General features: G+C 34.0%; 3 protein-coding genes across 3 annotated transcripts; 1 reads left to right on the top strand and 2 right to left on the bottom strand.

Annotated features, from left to right (window-relative positions):
* Nucleotides 1-4942: 4942 nt before the first annotated feature.
* LOC112755798 (uncharacterized) lies at nt 4943-5500 on the top strand. Its single transcript, XM_025804093.3, has 2 exons — nt 4943-5104; nt 5184-5500. The coding sequence occupies exons 1-2, from the start codon at nt 5032-5034 to the stop codon at nt 5399-5401; spliced, it is 291 nt and encodes a 96-aa protein (XP_025659878.1). The 5' UTR covers nt 4943-5031; the 3' UTR covers nt 5402-5500.
* Nucleotides 5501-6192: 692 nt separating this feature from the next.
* On the bottom strand, nt 6193-10235 carry LOC112755797 (transmembrane 9 superfamily member 8). Its single transcript, XM_025804092.3, has 7 exons — nt 9933-10235; nt 8865-9029; nt 8675-8784; nt 8441-8546; nt 8245-8357; nt 7923-8073; nt 6193-7712 (listed from the first exon to the last, which is right to left on the bottom strand). The coding sequence occupies exons 1-7, from the start codon at nt 10038-10040 to the stop codon at nt 6555-6557; spliced, it is 1911 nt and encodes a 636-aa protein (XP_025659877.1). The 5' UTR covers nt 10041-10235; the 3' UTR covers nt 6193-6554.
* Nucleotides 10236-12574: 2339 nt separating this feature from the next.
* Nucleotides 12575-13659, bottom strand: LOC114925530 (uncharacterized). Its single transcript, XM_029293914.1, has 3 exons — nt 13495-13659; nt 13191-13362; nt 12575-12708 (listed from the first exon to the last, which is right to left on the bottom strand). The coding sequence occupies exons 1-3, from the start codon at nt 13657-13659 to the stop codon at nt 12575-12577; spliced, it is 471 nt and encodes a 156-aa protein (XP_029149747.1).
* Between the last annotated feature and the right edge of the window lie 4994 nt (nt 13660-18653).

Below are 18653 nucleotides of genomic sequence, written 5' to 3'. Positions count from 1 at the left end.
CTCCCTCGGTGGGCCCTGCTCAGCCTTTCGCCTTGGGTGGGACCCCAGCATCAGCACGTATTGCTCCATCACATTCAGTCGCCGGACCATCCTCCTCCAGACCCCTACATGTCCAGTCTAGGGTGCCTGCACAGCCACCTCCGGAGGACGAGGAGGACGAGATCGAGGATGAGGAGCCCCTTATCCGGAGAGGTCATAGGACACGGGTCCCACGTCGTTGTGGCACGGGGTCGCACCTATTTAGATGATTTGTGATATGTTAAATCGTCAACTTTGTTGTATGTTATATGTTTCAATTTTCAATGTTCTATTTTATTTTGTTATCTTTGTTGTATGTTATATACTTTTGTTGTCAGTGTTGTATTTTATATCGTTATTTCATCCGATCATGCAGCAGTGAGTTTGGTTTTACGTTATTGTGTATCAGTGACGGTGATAAAATCTGTATTTTCCTTATGTAACTTATTTCCATTATTAGTAACACATTTAACATACATATCTTCTACGAGACGGATTTTTCAGCACTGAAAACCGACTAGTTAGCAAACTTAGTACATCGTTTTCTAAAAAAAAAAGTACAGATGACCAAACTAATACAGCAGCAGAACATAAAACCACACATTACTATTTATTTCACCCTGCATGGCTGGGTCCTCCGGCCTGTGGACAACTCCGACGAGTGTGTCCGGGTTGCCTGTAGAGGCTACATCTCTTGGGCCGGTTCGGATCTGTCTCATTCATATTGGTCCGTATTCGAGTGGACCGTGGACGACCCTCCCTCGCACGCCTCATACTCGGGTCCGGTATAATGGTCGCCCCGTCATAAGGTGGCCAAAATCCCTCCGGAATGGGAGGAGTGAATCCCATCTGATATACACTGAAAACCGAACTGAGTCGATACACTGGGTGGACGTATGGCTGCCAAGTAACACGTGAGTAGGCACAGCATGTCAAGGCGTGCGTACATGGGAAATGAAGTGTCTGGAAGTATCCACAATCACATGTCTGAGAACCCAGTGAGACCCTGTAGCTTTCCAGTGAGAACGAACCAGTCGGAGTCGTCTCTGCCACGGTGTACTCCGAGTTATCTCTGTCGTATACAGTCACCGTGAAGCACCTAGCAGTTTTTAGATTTGCCTCGATACACTTTACCAGGTATTGACTGAATTGTTGTCCGGTACCCAGCTGGGCCTGTGCCTCCCTCCCCTTGCGGACGAATAGTTCAGCCAACCTGCCGTATGTGGCTTTCACCAGCGAGCACACAGGGAGGTTCCTGACACCCTTCAGGATTGAATTCACACACTCAGAGATATTGGTCGTCATGTGCCCGAATCTGCGCCCCTCGTCACAATACTGAGTCCACAAGGAATACTCAATCCTGTTCCCCCAGTCACACATCGCCGGGTTCTCAGAGCGCAGAATGTCAAACCAGTAATCGAACTCCACTTCGGTCTTGGCATATGCGGCGTTCACAAGAAGCCTACGAGCATCTTTGCCCTTGAAGGTGAGGGCAAAATTCGCTGCTACGTGTCGAATGCAGAATGCACGGTATGCAGCCGGAGGTAGCCATCCCCCATCAGGAGACTCAAGGGCGGCCTTGATGCCGTTATGCCTGTCCGAAATAACTAGCAGACCTGGCTGCGGTGTCACGTGCTGACGGAGGTGGGAGAGAAAGAAGGACCAAGACTCAGCATTCTCACCATCGACAAGTGCAAATGCCACGGGCAGTATGTTGGAGTTCCCGTCCTGTGCAATTGCGACAAGCAACGTTCCCCCATACTTGCCATATAGATGGGTGCCGTCAATACTCACCAACGGCTTGCAATGACAGAATGCCTCGATACAAGGTGGGAACGTCCAGAACAGCCTGTGAAAATAAGCTTGAGACTCGTCGAGCTGTCCCCCAACTCGAACAGGGCATGTCCGAAGGACTGCTACTGAACCAGGCATGGTCAACTGGACTCCTAACACCCACCTAGGGAGCTCATTGTACGACTCATCCCAGTCACCATAGATGACGGCAGCAGCCTTCTGCTTCGCCATCCAGACCCTCCTGTACGTCGGCCTGAATCCAAAGTGCGCGGCCGTGGCATTTTGGAGCACCTTGATGTTGACGGATGCATCAGCCCTCACCATTGGCATAATGAACGTCGATATGACATGATAATCCAAACTCCTATGGTCGCTGGAGATAGAGGTGGCGAGACAGGTATGCGGTCCGTTGTACCGTTTCACTTCCCAGATGCCATTGCGCTACCGGAGACTCAACCGAATCAACCATGTGCACCCATTCCCAAACTCAGAACACTTTCCCACATATCGGCGATAGTCAGACTCAATTACCTTGTACTGTACCCCTCGGCGGATGCTGTAAGTCTTCACACTCAAAAGGGCCTCATCTTTATCCTGGAACTGCTGACCAACCTGGAACTCTGTCAAACCAGCAGACCCGTCTGCATCTCTAGCGCCAAATTCAGCGGCTTGCCCTGGAAGCCCATCCTGCCTCATGGCATCCAGGTCCAATGACGAAAAATGGGGTGGGTACTGTTGTGTGCCAGAACTAGATCCACCTGCGGCCCCTCTCGGGTCACTCGCTCCGAGGTCATCGCCACTGTCATCAGCAATCAGATCCGGCTCAACATCATTGTCATCTGGATCATCAAACAATCCGTCTCCAACATCGGCTGGTGTAGCACAATGTAATGAGCTCGGAAGATGTTCCCCTGTAACAACCTCGTCGCCAACATTGCCCCTGAGGTCAACAGCGAACGAAGGGGAGGCGACAGGCTGGGTCGGCAGCTCGTACGCAGGGACAAACGAAGAAGCAACGGCAGGTCTCGAACTAGAACCGGCCACCGTGGCTAAGGTGTGCGTATTCCGGTTCGAACCACCCGAGTTGGATACCACATCAACCAACTTTGCCAACAGCTCTGGTGTCCTCACCTCGGGAAACTGCCGGCGACAATGATACATGACCTGCAAGTCCTCATCACTTCCGATCGTGAAACAGTCATACTTCACGGTATCCTGCAGCACCGTCGTTGGAATGCGATAGAAAAAATTCTTTACCCTTTTCAGACCATCCAGACCAAGCTTCAGCAGTACAGAGCTAACAAGGTCATCATAGCTCGTGGTAGGCCTCACGATAATACAGAGAGGATCCTTATCAGTGAACTTCACACCGGATCGAATTTTTCTCTTAATCGATCTTCTGTGGTGAACCAACACTAAAAAATTATCCTCACTAGCCATCTGATCCCTCTATTGAGAGCAACTGACGTTCACATCATATATATAGAACTCTGCTTCATAGTAATTCGAATCAACTTCATTCGCACCATATATATATAATTCGAATCATATCAATTCGAATTAGCTTTAGTCAGCAACCAATAGTAATTCGAATCAATTAGATTCGAACTCCCTACTTATGCAGCTGATGCTAGTAATTCGAATTGACTCAATTCGAACTATGCTTTATTAAATCGATGCATATTGATTCGAATTACTCAAGCACGTTACTTGGGTGTAATTCGAATTTAATCAATTCGAACTACGTTGGAATCAAATTCGAATCGTATTGATTCAAATTACATATATTTGTTCTTTTGTATTTTTGGATAAAAATAATAATAAATTTATTTATTAGATTTTTATGTATGTATTTGTAATAATAATAATAATAATAATAATAATAATAATAATAATAATAATAATAATAATAATAATAATAATAAAATTATTAGAGATTATTCTACAAGAAATTTAAAGTTAAAAATATTTGATATTTTTGTATTTAATATAATCAAAAGATGCCCAATTTTAAAAATCATATTTGTATTAAAATAAAATATTTTAATTTAAATTTCAAAGTATCATTATTCACCTTACTTGTTTCTAACGAAAAAGAGTGTATTATTATTATTATTATTATTATTATTATTATTATTATTATTATTATTATTATTATTATTATTATTATTATTATTATTATTATTATTTAGTGACTATATATATATTATAAATACATACATAAAATCTAATGAATAAATTTATTATTATTTTTATCTAAAAAATACAAAAAATTATGGTATAATATTATTATGCAATTAATAATAATAATAATTTTATATTTTTTAGACGAAAAACTGTTATGTCTAATGGAATAAATATTGGAGATTGATCTGTATATTAATTTTTTTAAAAATTAAAATGTCTATTTTTAAAATTTTTGGAGATTGATCTGAGTAATTATTCTGTCGAAAAATAAACTGAAAACTGATTTATCTACCAGAATAAAACCTTAAAAATTAATTTAAATATTAATTTTTTTAAGACTAAAATATCCGCTTTTAAAATCCTTCTAAACCGATTTGGATAAGTACTCATTAATTAACACTGATTCAACTCATCATGACTTTAACAATTGTCCATTTTAGCCTAATTTCCACGTGAAGATATCATGCCTATGCTAAATTCAGATCTTTAAACAAATTAATCAAACTTTAGAGAAATCATCCTTAAAATCATGTTACCATAAATATATATATTTAAGTAAAAAAATTGTTCATAAAATAATAGAAAATTATTTTTAAATTTATTTAATTTTATATTATTTAATTATTATTTATTTTATTTTATATTCTTTAATTCCTATTAAAATAATTAAATAATATTAAATATATAAAATTATAAATATTAAATTAAATAACATCAATTTAAATTATTGTATTTGTAGTATTATTTATGTAAAAGATCTTTCAATTAAAAGGGAATTGTTTTTCATTCTTTTTCGTGAATCATCTCAACACCCGTACACCCAGTTCATTGCCGCGTAATGAGTACGTGTTGGTAAGGCAGTAAGGCACCCAACTAGCTTCAAACGTGGCAAACAAGCAAGCAACAACGTTTCTTTAGGAAAAGTTAGTGAGTGGCAACAATATCCACATTTCACAAACAAGGTGACAACAAACCATAGAGCTTGAAATCGATTAAGTGAAAACGAAAGAAAGAAAGAAATAGATAGTAGTGATGAGTGGAGAGGAAGATTGGAGGAAAACGGCAGACACACACAAGATGAGCTCAGAACAAGTGAAAGCAGCAGGTTCATATAATATATACTTTCTCATTATATCTTATTTCATGTGGTTTTATTGAAGATTTGTATCTTGTATGTGACTCAGGTGTTGAAGGATCAAAGGGAAAAGGTGGGAATGTTCTTCACCAAAGAAGATCACTACCTTTCAGTTTGAGCACAATGGCAGTGGCAGGATTACTCATAACGGGTGCTGTCAGTTACTTTGTTTTGTATGTCAAGAAGAAGCCAGAGGCCACAGCTACCGATGTCGCTAAGGTCAATGTTGGACTTGCAAAACCTGAGGACACACACCCAAAGAAATAGCTACCTATATATTTTTCTTTTTTTTCTTTTTCTTTTTTTTTCTTTTTTCGTGAATGTATGCTGAACTAGCTATACTAATCCGTTGCCATTTCTTGAAAATTTTCTTACCTTTTTTGGGTTTGTACGCAATCACGTTCTTCATAATCACACACACATGATAATACAAAGTCTTTTTTACAAGCCGCAAAAGAGTAATGGTCTTTCTTTGTTTAAGGCAAAATAATAGTTAAATGGAGAACGCTAGCATGCTTGCTTGGTATTCAAAGGTTGATGCTTGCATTGTTCTCGAAGAGGAGAGCTGACTTGGATCTGGCAGCTCCCAACATTGTAAAAGCTAAGGATGCTTGCTTGCACAGGTAGCAAGCATGTTAGAGAAGAACTTGATTAGTACACTTCTTTAACAAATTTCTTGATGCCACAAGGAAAATAATTGATCCTTTATTGGAGAAGAAATATTTTAGACTTCTCAAATGGTTAAAAGGTGGTTTGCGTGGTGTACGATGCACGATAGATCAGACTTTTAAAAATAACTCATCTCTTGGGAACAACTTTAAAACTTACAGCTTCTGCCTTCTAAGTAAACTCTTGTCATATTCTTGGTTAATCAATCGTCAAGGAAAAAAGATATTAAAACGGCCTTTGTCTGTCTTTTTTCCATTCTCCTGTCTCATGGTTCGATCGAGTAATAAATTGGACCTTTGAAAAAGTAAAAAAGTAATAATAATGAGGGGGTAAATAAGAAGTACGGTCTAAACAGGCAGCGGACGAAGCTGCACTGGAACGAACAACCCTGAAGCTAACGATATTTGACATTTATTACACTGCTAATATAACAATAAAACAATAACAAAAATAAAAATCAACTAAAATGGAGCCAATTTGAAATTCTTCTACGACAGTAACATAAAAAAAACCCTATAAATCTGTAATCAAACAAGGATCCTCCTACTTCGACAACTCAGCATCAGCAAGGAAAAAAGACATCGAAACAAAAGAATAACCGTGTCCTTCTCACAATGCAAAATTGTATAGAATAGGTTACATCTGATTCTGAATAATGATAGTACCTGAATCTCGAAATCCTTACATAAATCATCTTCATCCTTTGGGAAGAGTATATTAGATTTAATCCATGAGACTGACCACTGCATAACTAATCAATTTTGACTGAAGAGTAGATGAGCCTTGTGAACCAGAAGCATGCGTAAAATCCGATGGTACCAGTTACCACGAAAAAGGCATAAGATACTATAAGCATGTAGCCAAAGTATAGTACAGCAGATACGAACTTGGTGATTTCAAGCTTGGTGAAGAAGTAGAACGTTGCATAAAGGAAGAGGTAGAGTGCAGATGAGCCAGAGGTGAGGTATGAACGCCACCACCACAAGTAATCCTCACTGCACAACTGGAAGTAGCAAAGCACAATTGTTATTTCGGCACAAGTGACGATGAGGATGGCGAAGACCAAGAAGAGGAAACCAAAGATGTAGTAAAATTGGTTCAGCCAAATTGAGGTGAGGATGAAGAAAAGCTCAATGAAAACAGCTCCAAATGGGAGTATTCCTCCAATCAGAACTGAGAAGACCGGGTTCATGTACCATGCTTGCTCCGGGATCTGCCTTGGGATTTTGTTGGTCTTTACCGGGTTCTCAATTGCAGGCTTCTTGAATCCAACATAGCCACCCACAAAAACAAGTGGAACAGAGATTCCGAACCATAGAAAGATCAAAGCAAACATTGTTCCAAATGGCACAGCTCCAGATGATTTTTCTCCCCAAATGAGAGCATTTAACACAAAGAAAACAGCACAGACAGTTGCAGGGAACAAGGTTGCAGTCCTGAGGGAAATACTCTTCCACTCTGATCCTTTGAACATTTTGTACAAGCGAGAAGAAGCATAACCAGCAAAAATTCCCATGAATACCCAAAGCAACAGCATGGCTGTCATAAGCCCACCACGGTTAGAAGGAGAAAGGAATCCAAGGACGGCAAAGATCATGGTTACTAGTATCATAAAGAAAAATTGAACCCCTGTTCCAACGTAAACACACAGCAAATCTGAGTTGTTTGGTGGCCTAAAAACATCACCATGGACAAGCTTCCAGCCTGTCTCTTCTTGCGCTTCTTCTTGGGTCTCAAGCTCATTGTACTTTGAAATATCACGATAGAGTGTACGCAACATTATCATTGCCACCATTCCAGAGAGAAAGAGAACAATCATCAATGAATTCACAATTGAGAACCAGTGAATCTGGTCATCATTCATTAGCAAATAGGCATCCCATCTTGAAGCCCACTTCACATCACTCTCCTGTAGATAGATAAATGTCATAAAAAACAGATTCCAATCATTCCATAATGTAAGAGAAATGAAAGGCCAGTTATGATAAGACAAAAGAAAATCCATTAATAGAACAGGAATTTTATTTTATCTAATATCTACCATAAGTCATAAGCCAAATTGGCCATCAAGAAAGTGCCAAGGAGAAAATACAGTACCATTCTACAATCATGAACTCACCTCAAATTCAACATCAAATGTGAAGATAATTTCCTTGTTCTCTTCGACCTCTTGAGGAGTGTTGGAGTTGACAACTGTGTGCTTAGCATGAGGATCACAAGTTGTCAAACGTGTATTTTCACCCCAATTCCCATCATACTCATGTTTAACACTACATTTCAACATTCAGTTTCAGAAAATCAGTATGAGTATTGTATACATACAAACAAACAACAACAAAGCTTTATCCCCCTAGGTGGGGTCGACATGAGTGTTGTATACATATCACAAGAAAATAAATGAAATACATTTAATAGTGCAGAGCAACCGCAAAAATACTAACCTGAATGGCTTCACCTCAAAGCCCACAATTCTAGCAGATTCAGTTAGCAAATCTCTATGATACTTGACAGTAAATGCCAAATGGTTGTGAATAAAATACTTCTCTTCCTTGCTCTGTCCATTTTCAACAAAATAAGCACAAGAAAATATTTGGCATTCAAAACAACAAATATTGTTCTACAAAAAAATGAGCATACCCCACTATACTGCCCTTTGAGTCCAACATGGAAACCGAGCTGATAAACAGTAGAGTCCTGATCTGGACGTTTTATCGGAACCACCAAGGGAAGGTTATCTAGGATCCTGTACATAAAAGGTGTAGTCATTATAAATTACACAATACTGACATTAAATAATAATAGTCATATTTTTTCAAAAAAAAAAAAGGAAAACGAGGGAGGGGGGGGAGGGGGACTACAGGAATGGCATACATGTTCACCCGGTACTCATCATCAATCTTCTCTTTGAACTCTTTTGCACTCTGGGCATCAAGTTTCAGCTTACACACAATATTGCACATTTGTGGTTCACGCATTTTAAACTGTAAATAAATAAGAGTAAATTAGCTGGATCCATGACATAGTTAACATGTCACAAAATAACATGTTATAAGAATCTTACCACATACTGAGAATTTTCAATGCGATCACCTCGAAGCACTTCCCCAAGATTTTCAGCACTATCTAGAATTTTGCCTGGTTTACAATATGGAAGGGAATAATATGTGTAGGGAAGCTGGGTCTTCGTTGATGTTAATTTGTTTACTTTTACTTGTAATTGATCTCCCTGCACCAGCAAATATCAGAAGTCAATGAAGAGATATATTTAAATCTGAATTCTGAACATTCATTATTAACAGCAATTTGACATTCAGGGATTAATGGGTGAGAGAAAAATCTAAAAGTTAAAGGGAGAAGGCCAAAGCCAAATTAAAGAACCAATCACATGCACCCAACAAAGTATGCATTGCAAAATCCATGCAAAGCAACATTACAGGAGAAAACATACTTGAAGAAACAGAACTAAATCATTAGGCATGGAACGAAAAGTTTTAAACACATAGATTTTCAAATTACAGCTAAATTTGACTATTTCAAAAGATGCATATGCCATAAAAATGCTAAAAGCGGGTAAAATTCTTAGTGAGCTCACGAGACACTAAACAGTACAAGAAGCATAAATCAAATCAAATCTATTCTCGCCGTTAAATGACACAAGACAAGTAACTAAATCTGTTCCCTGCAAAGTTTCAATTTGTAACATCATAGTCAAATTACTCCTAAGAAAGAAGACGACAAAGCATCCACAATAACGTTCCCATATCTTCACATTCATATAATCACATTGCACGCCACCACATCAAACCACCCTAACAACTAGTCCAAATCAACGAATCGAGTTCAAATCCGAATCAACCGACAATGCTAAAACTTTCGCACCATCGACAACATACAACATAATGCGTCAGACGGGCTCCAACCATTGAAGCAGCTAGAGATTCCCGTAAACCGAACAGATCAAAAATGAAAACCACACAACCGACGAAAATGTCACAAAAAAATGCAAGCAACTACCTAAAACTAAATAGAATATATGAAGCTTATGGCAGATCCAAGATCTGAAAAGGCAGATCGGGGAAAAGCTCGAATGAAGAAAATGTAAACAAAGAGAGATTTGGTTTGTGGTTACCTTTTGGAAATCCTGAGGTGCGACGCCGGGAAGGTAGAATGAGAAGGCGCCATGGAAGAGGAGGAAGAAGAAGGATGCGGAGAACACAAGGGATCTCCGAAACGACATGTCGTTCGATATCGGAAGAAGAAAGAAAGAAGAGACGAGAAGAGAAGAGAGTTGGTTTGTGTGTGATATTATTAATAATGAGTAACGAGAATAGATCTACGACGAAGGGAGGGAGCTCGGTGTGAGTAATATAAAAGATTAGAGGGTGATGAAAGAAGGATGTGTTGTGACTTGTGAAATGAATCAGTGTAGAGCGGGACACAGTGAGACAGATACAAAGGTTATATTCGTCTTCCCATCTAATTCTGCCACGTCACTCACCTTTAATATTTTTTATTATTATTATTTTAAATAAATATATTTTTATTTTTATTGTATTAATTGTTATGAAAAAATATAACTGAAGAATTATATAAAACATTTTATACTAAATACATAAGGAAAATTAAAAAAAAAAAGTCAACTAAAAAAATTATATATAGAAAATGAGAATTTGACAATATTTTTTAATAGCATGCAAATATTTTTTGATGCCTGATAAATAATATACAAAATATAATATAATTTTAAGATATAGTATATTGATCTTTACTAATATTAAATAAAAATACTTAAAAAATATTAATTTATAAAATTATATATATATATATATATATATATATATATATTAGTTTTTAATATTAAAAGTTATTTTATAATGATACTACATTTTAAAGTTGTAAAGGGAGCATGTGGTAAATTATAATTATAATTACAGACTATTTTTACTAAAATTACAAGTGACACATTTTATTTTTTGTAAAATTTATAATTACATTACTCAGGTCAACGCATGTCGGAATATTAACTATTAAGCATCAATAAGAAAAGAAATACATGGTAATTCAATCAACCCAAAAAAATTATAATATAATTGATTATGTGGTTATAAACAACTATACCACAGGTAGAAGAATTCCCAAACATAAATCATTTTATTTCAAAATAAATTCTAACAATTTTGACATAATCAATTTTAAATCAAATAATCAATTAAACCAATTACACACATTAGTACCCATGTTCAAACTTTTACCAAAATGGAAAATGACCAACTGCTCCTCCACCCAAAAGGCCCAAATAAGCTAAACTAAACCACCGACAAATCTCCAGCTCACGGAGCTGTGTTCTTATTTTTATTCATTGCTAAAGGTGCATTTGGATAGGGTGTAACTAGTTGTAACTTGTAATCCAAATTAGCACATGCAATGCATGGAGATATCAAAGTAAAAAATTTAAATAAATACCCGTTGTTCATTAAAAAAAAAAAAGGATAAAAGTTGTGAATTCATTTATTTCTTCATATTAGTTAATTGTCAAAAAATTTGTCTAAATTATTGACAAATTATTATAATAGGATACAAGTAGATTTAGAATTTTTCCTAGTTATTCAACAATATCATTTTACTATATTCTTTGTATATTACAATTTCTTAATATTCAACATAACCCAGTTACATTAATGCTGGATTTGTTAGCATTAAAATAGATAGAAAATTAGAAACTTAAAAAACTATCACGTTTTGTGGTCAATAAGTTTATTTTTCAAATTTTACATTTAGAGTGTGCTTAGATTGAGTACTTTTAAATTTCAATATATTTCAAATATTAAAAATTTTAAATATTATAATCAAATTTCCTTCAATTTCAAAATATTTTGTTTGGTTGAAGTAATTATATTAATTGTATTTTTGAATTGCTTTTTTTGAAAAAGAAAGTTAGATTGTATTTATTCATAAAATATTTAGTTGACTTTATCATTTATTAGTTTTAAATATTAGTTAATGCATATAAATGCTGAAATGAGATAGAGAAAAGGAAAAATTGAAAAAGGTGAAAATTAAAATTTATATTTGTTTTTTAATCCGAAATCCTTTTGATTAAATATGTGAACACAATATTTTGTCTTTGAGAATTTTAATTATTCTAAAACCTATTTTTGTTGGATCGTTGTTTGGGCCGAGAAAATTTAGCCTGAATGTGGGTTTTTTTTTAAATACATCATCTAAACACATTTTTAGCCTAGTATTCTAACTTTGAATATATTTTTCTGACTAAAACTCCAAAGTGGTCCTGATATTGGGCGAGTTACTCATACTTGTCCTAGACTTTCGAGTTACCTATACTTGTCCTAAACTTTCAAAATTTTCTAACAGCATCCCTGACATTCAGCTCTGGAACCTATAGTTGTCCTGCAACCCTTTCCGGCGCCAAGTCAGCAAATGGAGGGATGATCTGGCACCTCCAATGCCACGCTGGAGCCAGCAACGGCTAGCTGATGTGGCAAATCTGAATTTTGTACCCAATCTGGTCCCTGATCCCATTAAAACCCTAAAAGCTAAGAATCGTTATTATAACTAGTATCTCTTCTTCTCTCCTTCAGGGACCATTTGGTAATAAGCTATTTCCCTTGGTTGTGGCACATTTGGTGGCTGTCTGGCAGGGAGTTGACGATCATAAATTTTCAACAGTGTTACCGGGAGGTTTTGAACATCCTGCTTGCAGACATCGCAGATCCTGTTGCCCTTAATACTAAACCAATTTACTACACAGTCTTAATGAGCAAGTGCAAGATCACCTTTACAACTGCATTCCATCTTAAGAGTATTCTCTCCTTTCCCGAGATCTGCCAAACAAATCCTACAAACTGCTTCTTCCTCTGGAATATCTGCTGTAGCATCCTCAATAGCTAGAAAGGGGAGAGTTAATAAGCAATTGACATGGAAGGGCTATAAAAGGCTATAGTCTGAAATACCTAGGAATCCTAACTTAAAGACAATCTGCAATTGACAAACTTGATGATTGAAAATAGAAATGAATAAGTTAACTTCAATGTAAAGTTTATTTAATTTGCTAGCTTTTAATTTCGAGAGTTAGTCAGCAATTGACATGGAAGGGCTATAAAAGGCTATAGTCTCTAAGATTGTCTATGAGAGACGCACTAAAGATTATATCACCTAGAAGCCACCAAATTTCTTTCATCTATAATGTCTATTAAACGATGCAAAGCGTTAACAATATCATGTTATATATGGTTAAGTGCCAAATATTTAATAGTTCTTGAAAGTTAGAACTCATAACTGAATATTTCAGATTGTGATTCTTGATCAAGAAATGTAAAATGGGAACCTACAAGAAATTATGTGCTCTACGTATATTTCAAGCAATTACTAATCTCCATGACTGAAGAATCACCAGTTGAAGTTCCATCAACAGTTGCAAGATGCCGCCTGGCTGAAATGATACGAATCAAGACCCTAGACTGAGTGCACCTTAATTTGCTGGCTTTGGCATCAACTGGAACCGAAAGTGATCGAGTTATATGCTGCTTGACAACCATTGTCTATACAAGAATGGAAATATTCATCAATGCAGCATAGTTTAAAATCATATACCAGTTTAACATACAAAATGTAAAAAATTTTAGCAAGCGTTGTATGAAAACAGTTGCCTTGATTGAAGAAAAGAGACATACATTTAAATCAGAAGCACATCCCAGATGTCTGCCATATACACTTTCTTGACCCAAAGATGCGATTGGAGTAACCGGTAATGAGTGGGCAACCTTTGACAATGGAGAGAATGAACCTTGACCATTAAGAGAGAGGGTCCTTGAAGTAGGTGGATGTGGAAGGACCATCCGTCTTTGCGAAAGAAGATAATGCGGCATCTAATGACCATGGGGGTATTTGCAGAGAGGGGAGTGCAGGCCGTCTGGAGTGAGGAATCAAGGAAGCCTTGTCACCTTTTTCATTTGCATTTGCAGCACATGTCTACAGTAAGTAACACAATGCAATGCTACATCAAACAATTGCAAACTGACAAAAGCAGCGGCAGCTTATAGTTTTTAGTATTGAGTGATTACAGTTTTAGAGGAAACTGAAATTTAGCCAAGTTACATTCATATTATGGTAGCAGCAGCTAGCAATCAGGAAACAGAGAAATGGCAGATCGAAATGGAAGGCATGTGATCTGTATGTGTTATTACCTGGAGCTGGAGGCGATGAAGAGGATGATCTGAGAAGGAATCAGCAACAGCAGTTTGAAGCTCAGGCGATGAAGAGGATGATCTTAGCTTTTAGGGTTTTAATGGGACCAGGGACCAGATTGGGTACAAAATTCAGATTTGCCACATCAGCTAGCCGTTGCTGGCTCCAGCGTGGCATTGGAGGTGCCAGATCATCCCTCCGTTTGCTGACTTGGCGCCGGAAAGGGTTGCAGGGCAACTATGGGTCCCGGAGCTGAATGTTAGGGATGTTGTTAGGGAATTTTGAAAGTCAAGGACAAGTATGGGTAACTCGCCCAATCTCAGGGACCACTTTGGGGTTTTAGTCATATTTTTCTTATTTTTTACTGTATTCTTTTATTCGATAATCTACAAACTAATTTGTCATGAATTGAAGTTTTATTTATGATTTATTGTTGGCTAATATATTATTGCATGTATAAGACGATATTTAAATCTCTCACACTTACTTAAACAAACTAGAAAACTAACCATTAAACCAAGCCAAATTAACTTTCAAATAAATTATTTATCTAATCAAACATTTATTTGCATCCTTTTTTTTTTTTTGGGTGTCCATGCTTCTTCAATTCTTCTTTCTGAATTCATTGAACTGAAATGAAATTAAACATGTTACAAGAGTAATAAAAACCCTAAATATAGGAGGGATTAGAGAAGCATATAACGATAGAATTGTAAAAGAAAAAGTAAAAAAATACTATCACGATAAAAATTCTTTCTATTTTCTCTTTATACATTTTTTTCTCCATTGTTCCATCGATTTTGGTTGAACGAGGGGTAATTTTATCCATGGCGGACACTCCAGAGCCCATGATCCACGTTATCCTTCATGGCAAGAGCAGCATCAACTGCAAATAAGTGTAAAGAAAGTTGAAAAGGAGAGTGAAGGCAAGAAGTATTCAAGAGATATGTCTTTAATAATCCCAAGAGAGGAGAATTGAATGGTGGAAAATTTGGGAGAACAGAACAATGATGTGCAACAAAATAAGTCTTTTATTTTGACAGTAAAAGGTGGGAAGAAATAATTATCTCATGATTATCTGAAGATAATTATCTCAAATATAGACATAATTTTTTACTCTATAAAAAAATAATCACTCATGATTATCTGAAGTCATTCTTAAAGAATAACTAAATTTTATCTATAATTTTATAAATATCCTAACATTCATGTATCTTTTCCAATCCAATTTTACTTTAAATCTATTAAAATTTAGTAACTTAAGCGTCAAAATTTATTGCAAGTACTCCTACCATCATTTAGACGATAACATAAAAAAAATTTCTATTTCGATGAACAAGTAAAACTCTCAACTAAGGTGTTTGAACTCCATATCCAAATTTAAAGTCTAATCCGATTCTAGGTAACACTTTAAAACACCAATAATTTTAGGATTTCATGAAAAATTAATAAAAGGACTTATTTGACTCGCATTTATATTATTCAGATACTAAATTATTTATTGAATCGTTTCATAAATCCATTTGATTCACACATAATTTTTATATTAGAATTTTTAAAGTGAGAAAGTTGATAAAATGATAAAATGAGAAGTTAATTACTCTTAAATTAAAATAATAAAATACATATTTTGTGACTTATGTGATGGCCATATTTTGTGATGGCTAAAGCTGACTATAATTGACTAACTAATAAAATTAGGACACATGAATGAAAAAAATAATTAATATATGATTAGCTTTAAAAGAAACACAGTAAGCCAAAAAATATTACTACAATGGTAAAATAATAATTACAGGTCTAGAATCATTTTTTTAATGAATTGGACCTTGAATAAAATGGACAATAAAAAAAAAAAAGAAAGAAATTAGAGTGGAATATTCCAAAAATATGTATCAAAATAAAAAAAATAGTAATTGGACATCCGGTAAATTAAATGGTTATAATGTGGTATAAAAAAAGGAGTTTATGCAAAATAAAATAGTAAGCATTGTATCCACTGTACAACACAAAAATAAAAGTAAAATATTGTAATACCTAATGCTTAAGGTTCCATCCTAAACAATAATAAAAAACCGCTACTAATAATATGGGATTATTTAAGTTAAGAGGCTATGTATTTGCGACTAATGGTATCAGAATTAATATTTATGGTGTAGTCAAAAGAATTTAAATTAAAAGGTTTGAGTATTTAGAGATTAGGAATTATAATAAACTAAATTTAAAAGTTATTAAATTAAGAATTTAAAATTTAAAATTTAAAAAGTATATATATAATCACTAACGTTTTCATATCTAAATTATTTAATTTTATTAGTAATAAAGTTAATTTGTCTTATTTTTGTATTTTACTCTCAAGATTTTATGTATTAAATGATTTGGGAGAGAATAACAATCAATAATATATATGTGAATGAGTGAATACTCAATTTGGTTTTGATCATTTTTTGTAATGGATCATGAGGTCTTAAACAAAAAATATTGCTTTTAGTATTTAATATTTAATTTCGTGAGACTCGTTAGTCCCTCTATTAATGATCTCTTTTCAAAATATACTTATATGACAAATAAAAATAATTTAAAAATTACTAATGTTTCTTAGTTTTATACAGTAAAATTAACTAATGTATTTAAAAAAGGTAATAGAAAAATAAAATAAAACTAAACGGCTTCGATAATTATCTTTAAAAGACAACGAGATTTTTACTAAAAAAGAATTTGTTAATTCTAATTAGTTTTTAATGGATTAATTGACAGTTTAATATGTCATGTAGGTTTATTCTATTAATACAAATAAAAAATATTAACAAAAAAATTAATCTCTCATAAAAATAAATATTAAAAATAAAAAAAAAATTTATTGAATACTTCGTTATCTTTCCAATTAATCAGGAATTGTTTAGAATTTTTTCTCTATATATATATATCGAGAGAAAGCTCCTTTTTTTTTTTTTTCTAGAAAAGTTAGTTTTAAAGCTATATTATAAAGTTTTTGTTTTTGTTTTTTTAAAGGTAAAATGTAGTTAACACATTAAATTTGGAGACGGTTGAACTTAAAAGATTTGTGTTTGCAACCAATGGTATTAAAATTAGTGTTTACGCTGCTGTAGGTATTGATATTTAAATTGAAAGATTTAATTATTTAAAAATATTACCGATTATAATAAATTAAATAGGATAAAGTATATTTTTTGTTTCTAAAATTTGACAAAAGTTTAAAAAATATCTTTAAGATTTATTTTGTTTTAATTTCATTCCAAAAATTTTCGATTTGTATCAAATATACCTATGATAACTAATTTTTCAAAAAATTTAAAACCGATTTAACAACAATTTCATAAGAACAACCCCTCAACACAAGCAAATCAAGCATAATTTTTATGCATTATTGTTAGATTGGTCTTAATTTTTTTAAAAATTCAGCCGTCGAGTGTATATTTGATGCAAATAAAAAACTTTTGGGATAAAATTAAAACAAAATAAAATTTAGAGATATTTTTAAAATTTTTGCCAAACTTTAAGTACAAAATATATACTTTACTCAACTAAATATAAGGGTCATTAAGTTAAAGGTTTATAGGGTAGGATTGATTATTTAGGATCTAGGGTAGTATATATAATTCATAATATTTTTTAGGGTAAAAAATCCATATAAGCCAGGCTGAGAAACATATTACTCAAATCAGTCAAAATGAAAATTTGTTCAGCATTCAACCAAATATCACTTTAATGTAATTCGAATCAATATAATTCGAATTACAATTGCAAGTAATTCGAATCAACTAGCTTCGAATTAAGAGCATAAAAATTTGCATGTAATTCGAATCAAGTTCTCTCGAATTATAATAGCATAATTCGAATCAAATCGATTCGAATTAGTAGGGGAAAACGAGTTAAACATAATTCGATATATGTCGATTCGAATTAGTAAGAAAAATAAATCAAACCTTAAAGTCTTTTTCTTATAGTTGCTAACATGGATAGCCCAACGCTGTGTCCCTGTTCCATATACTGATATACCTTCCATTAGTTTGAATAGTAAAACTTATTTTGAACAAAATAATAATAATAATAATAATAATAATAATAATAATAATAATAATAATAATAATAATAATAATAATAATGACGAGATTTTTTTAAAATATTAATGAGCTATCAATTTGAATTCCATACAATACATTTTTGTCCAATTTTAATAGCTCATAAATATTTTTTAATAAATTTTTTTAATAATTTTATTTAAACTATACTACAAAAATATTTTATTCTATGCAAAACAATTTTAAAAAATGGCTTAAAAAATGTTAGGAGTACTATAAAATTTGTAATGTTCTAATGACTTAGGTACTCAAATTTTAAATAAAGTACTCTACATAGTCATTAATAATTTAGAAATTAAAAAAAAATATTTTATTCCATACAAAACAATTAAAAATATATTTCATTTATTTTTCTACACATATTTTCTATCATTATGTTGCCATTGGAATCCTTATATATTTCTAATTTCTCAACCTAACCTTCACAAATTCTAACACAATCTTCATATAATTTTACTTGAGATATGTGTCTCATTTTTTGTGATTTGTATAAGTGAGTCAATATATATAAATGGATAATAAACGTATCAATACAAGTTTTA

This window comes from Arachis hypogaea, chromosome 6 (assembly GCF_003086295.3).
Source record: "Arachis hypogaea cultivar Tifrunner chromosome 6, arahy.Tifrunner.gnm2.J5K5, whole genome shotgun sequence".
In the NCBI taxonomy this organism is placed as follows: domain Eukaryota; kingdom Viridiplantae; phylum Streptophyta; class Magnoliopsida; order Fabales; family Fabaceae; genus Arachis; species Arachis hypogaea.
Note: the sequence above shows the minus strand (reverse complement) of the source record. Positions and strands in the feature narration are given on the sequence as shown.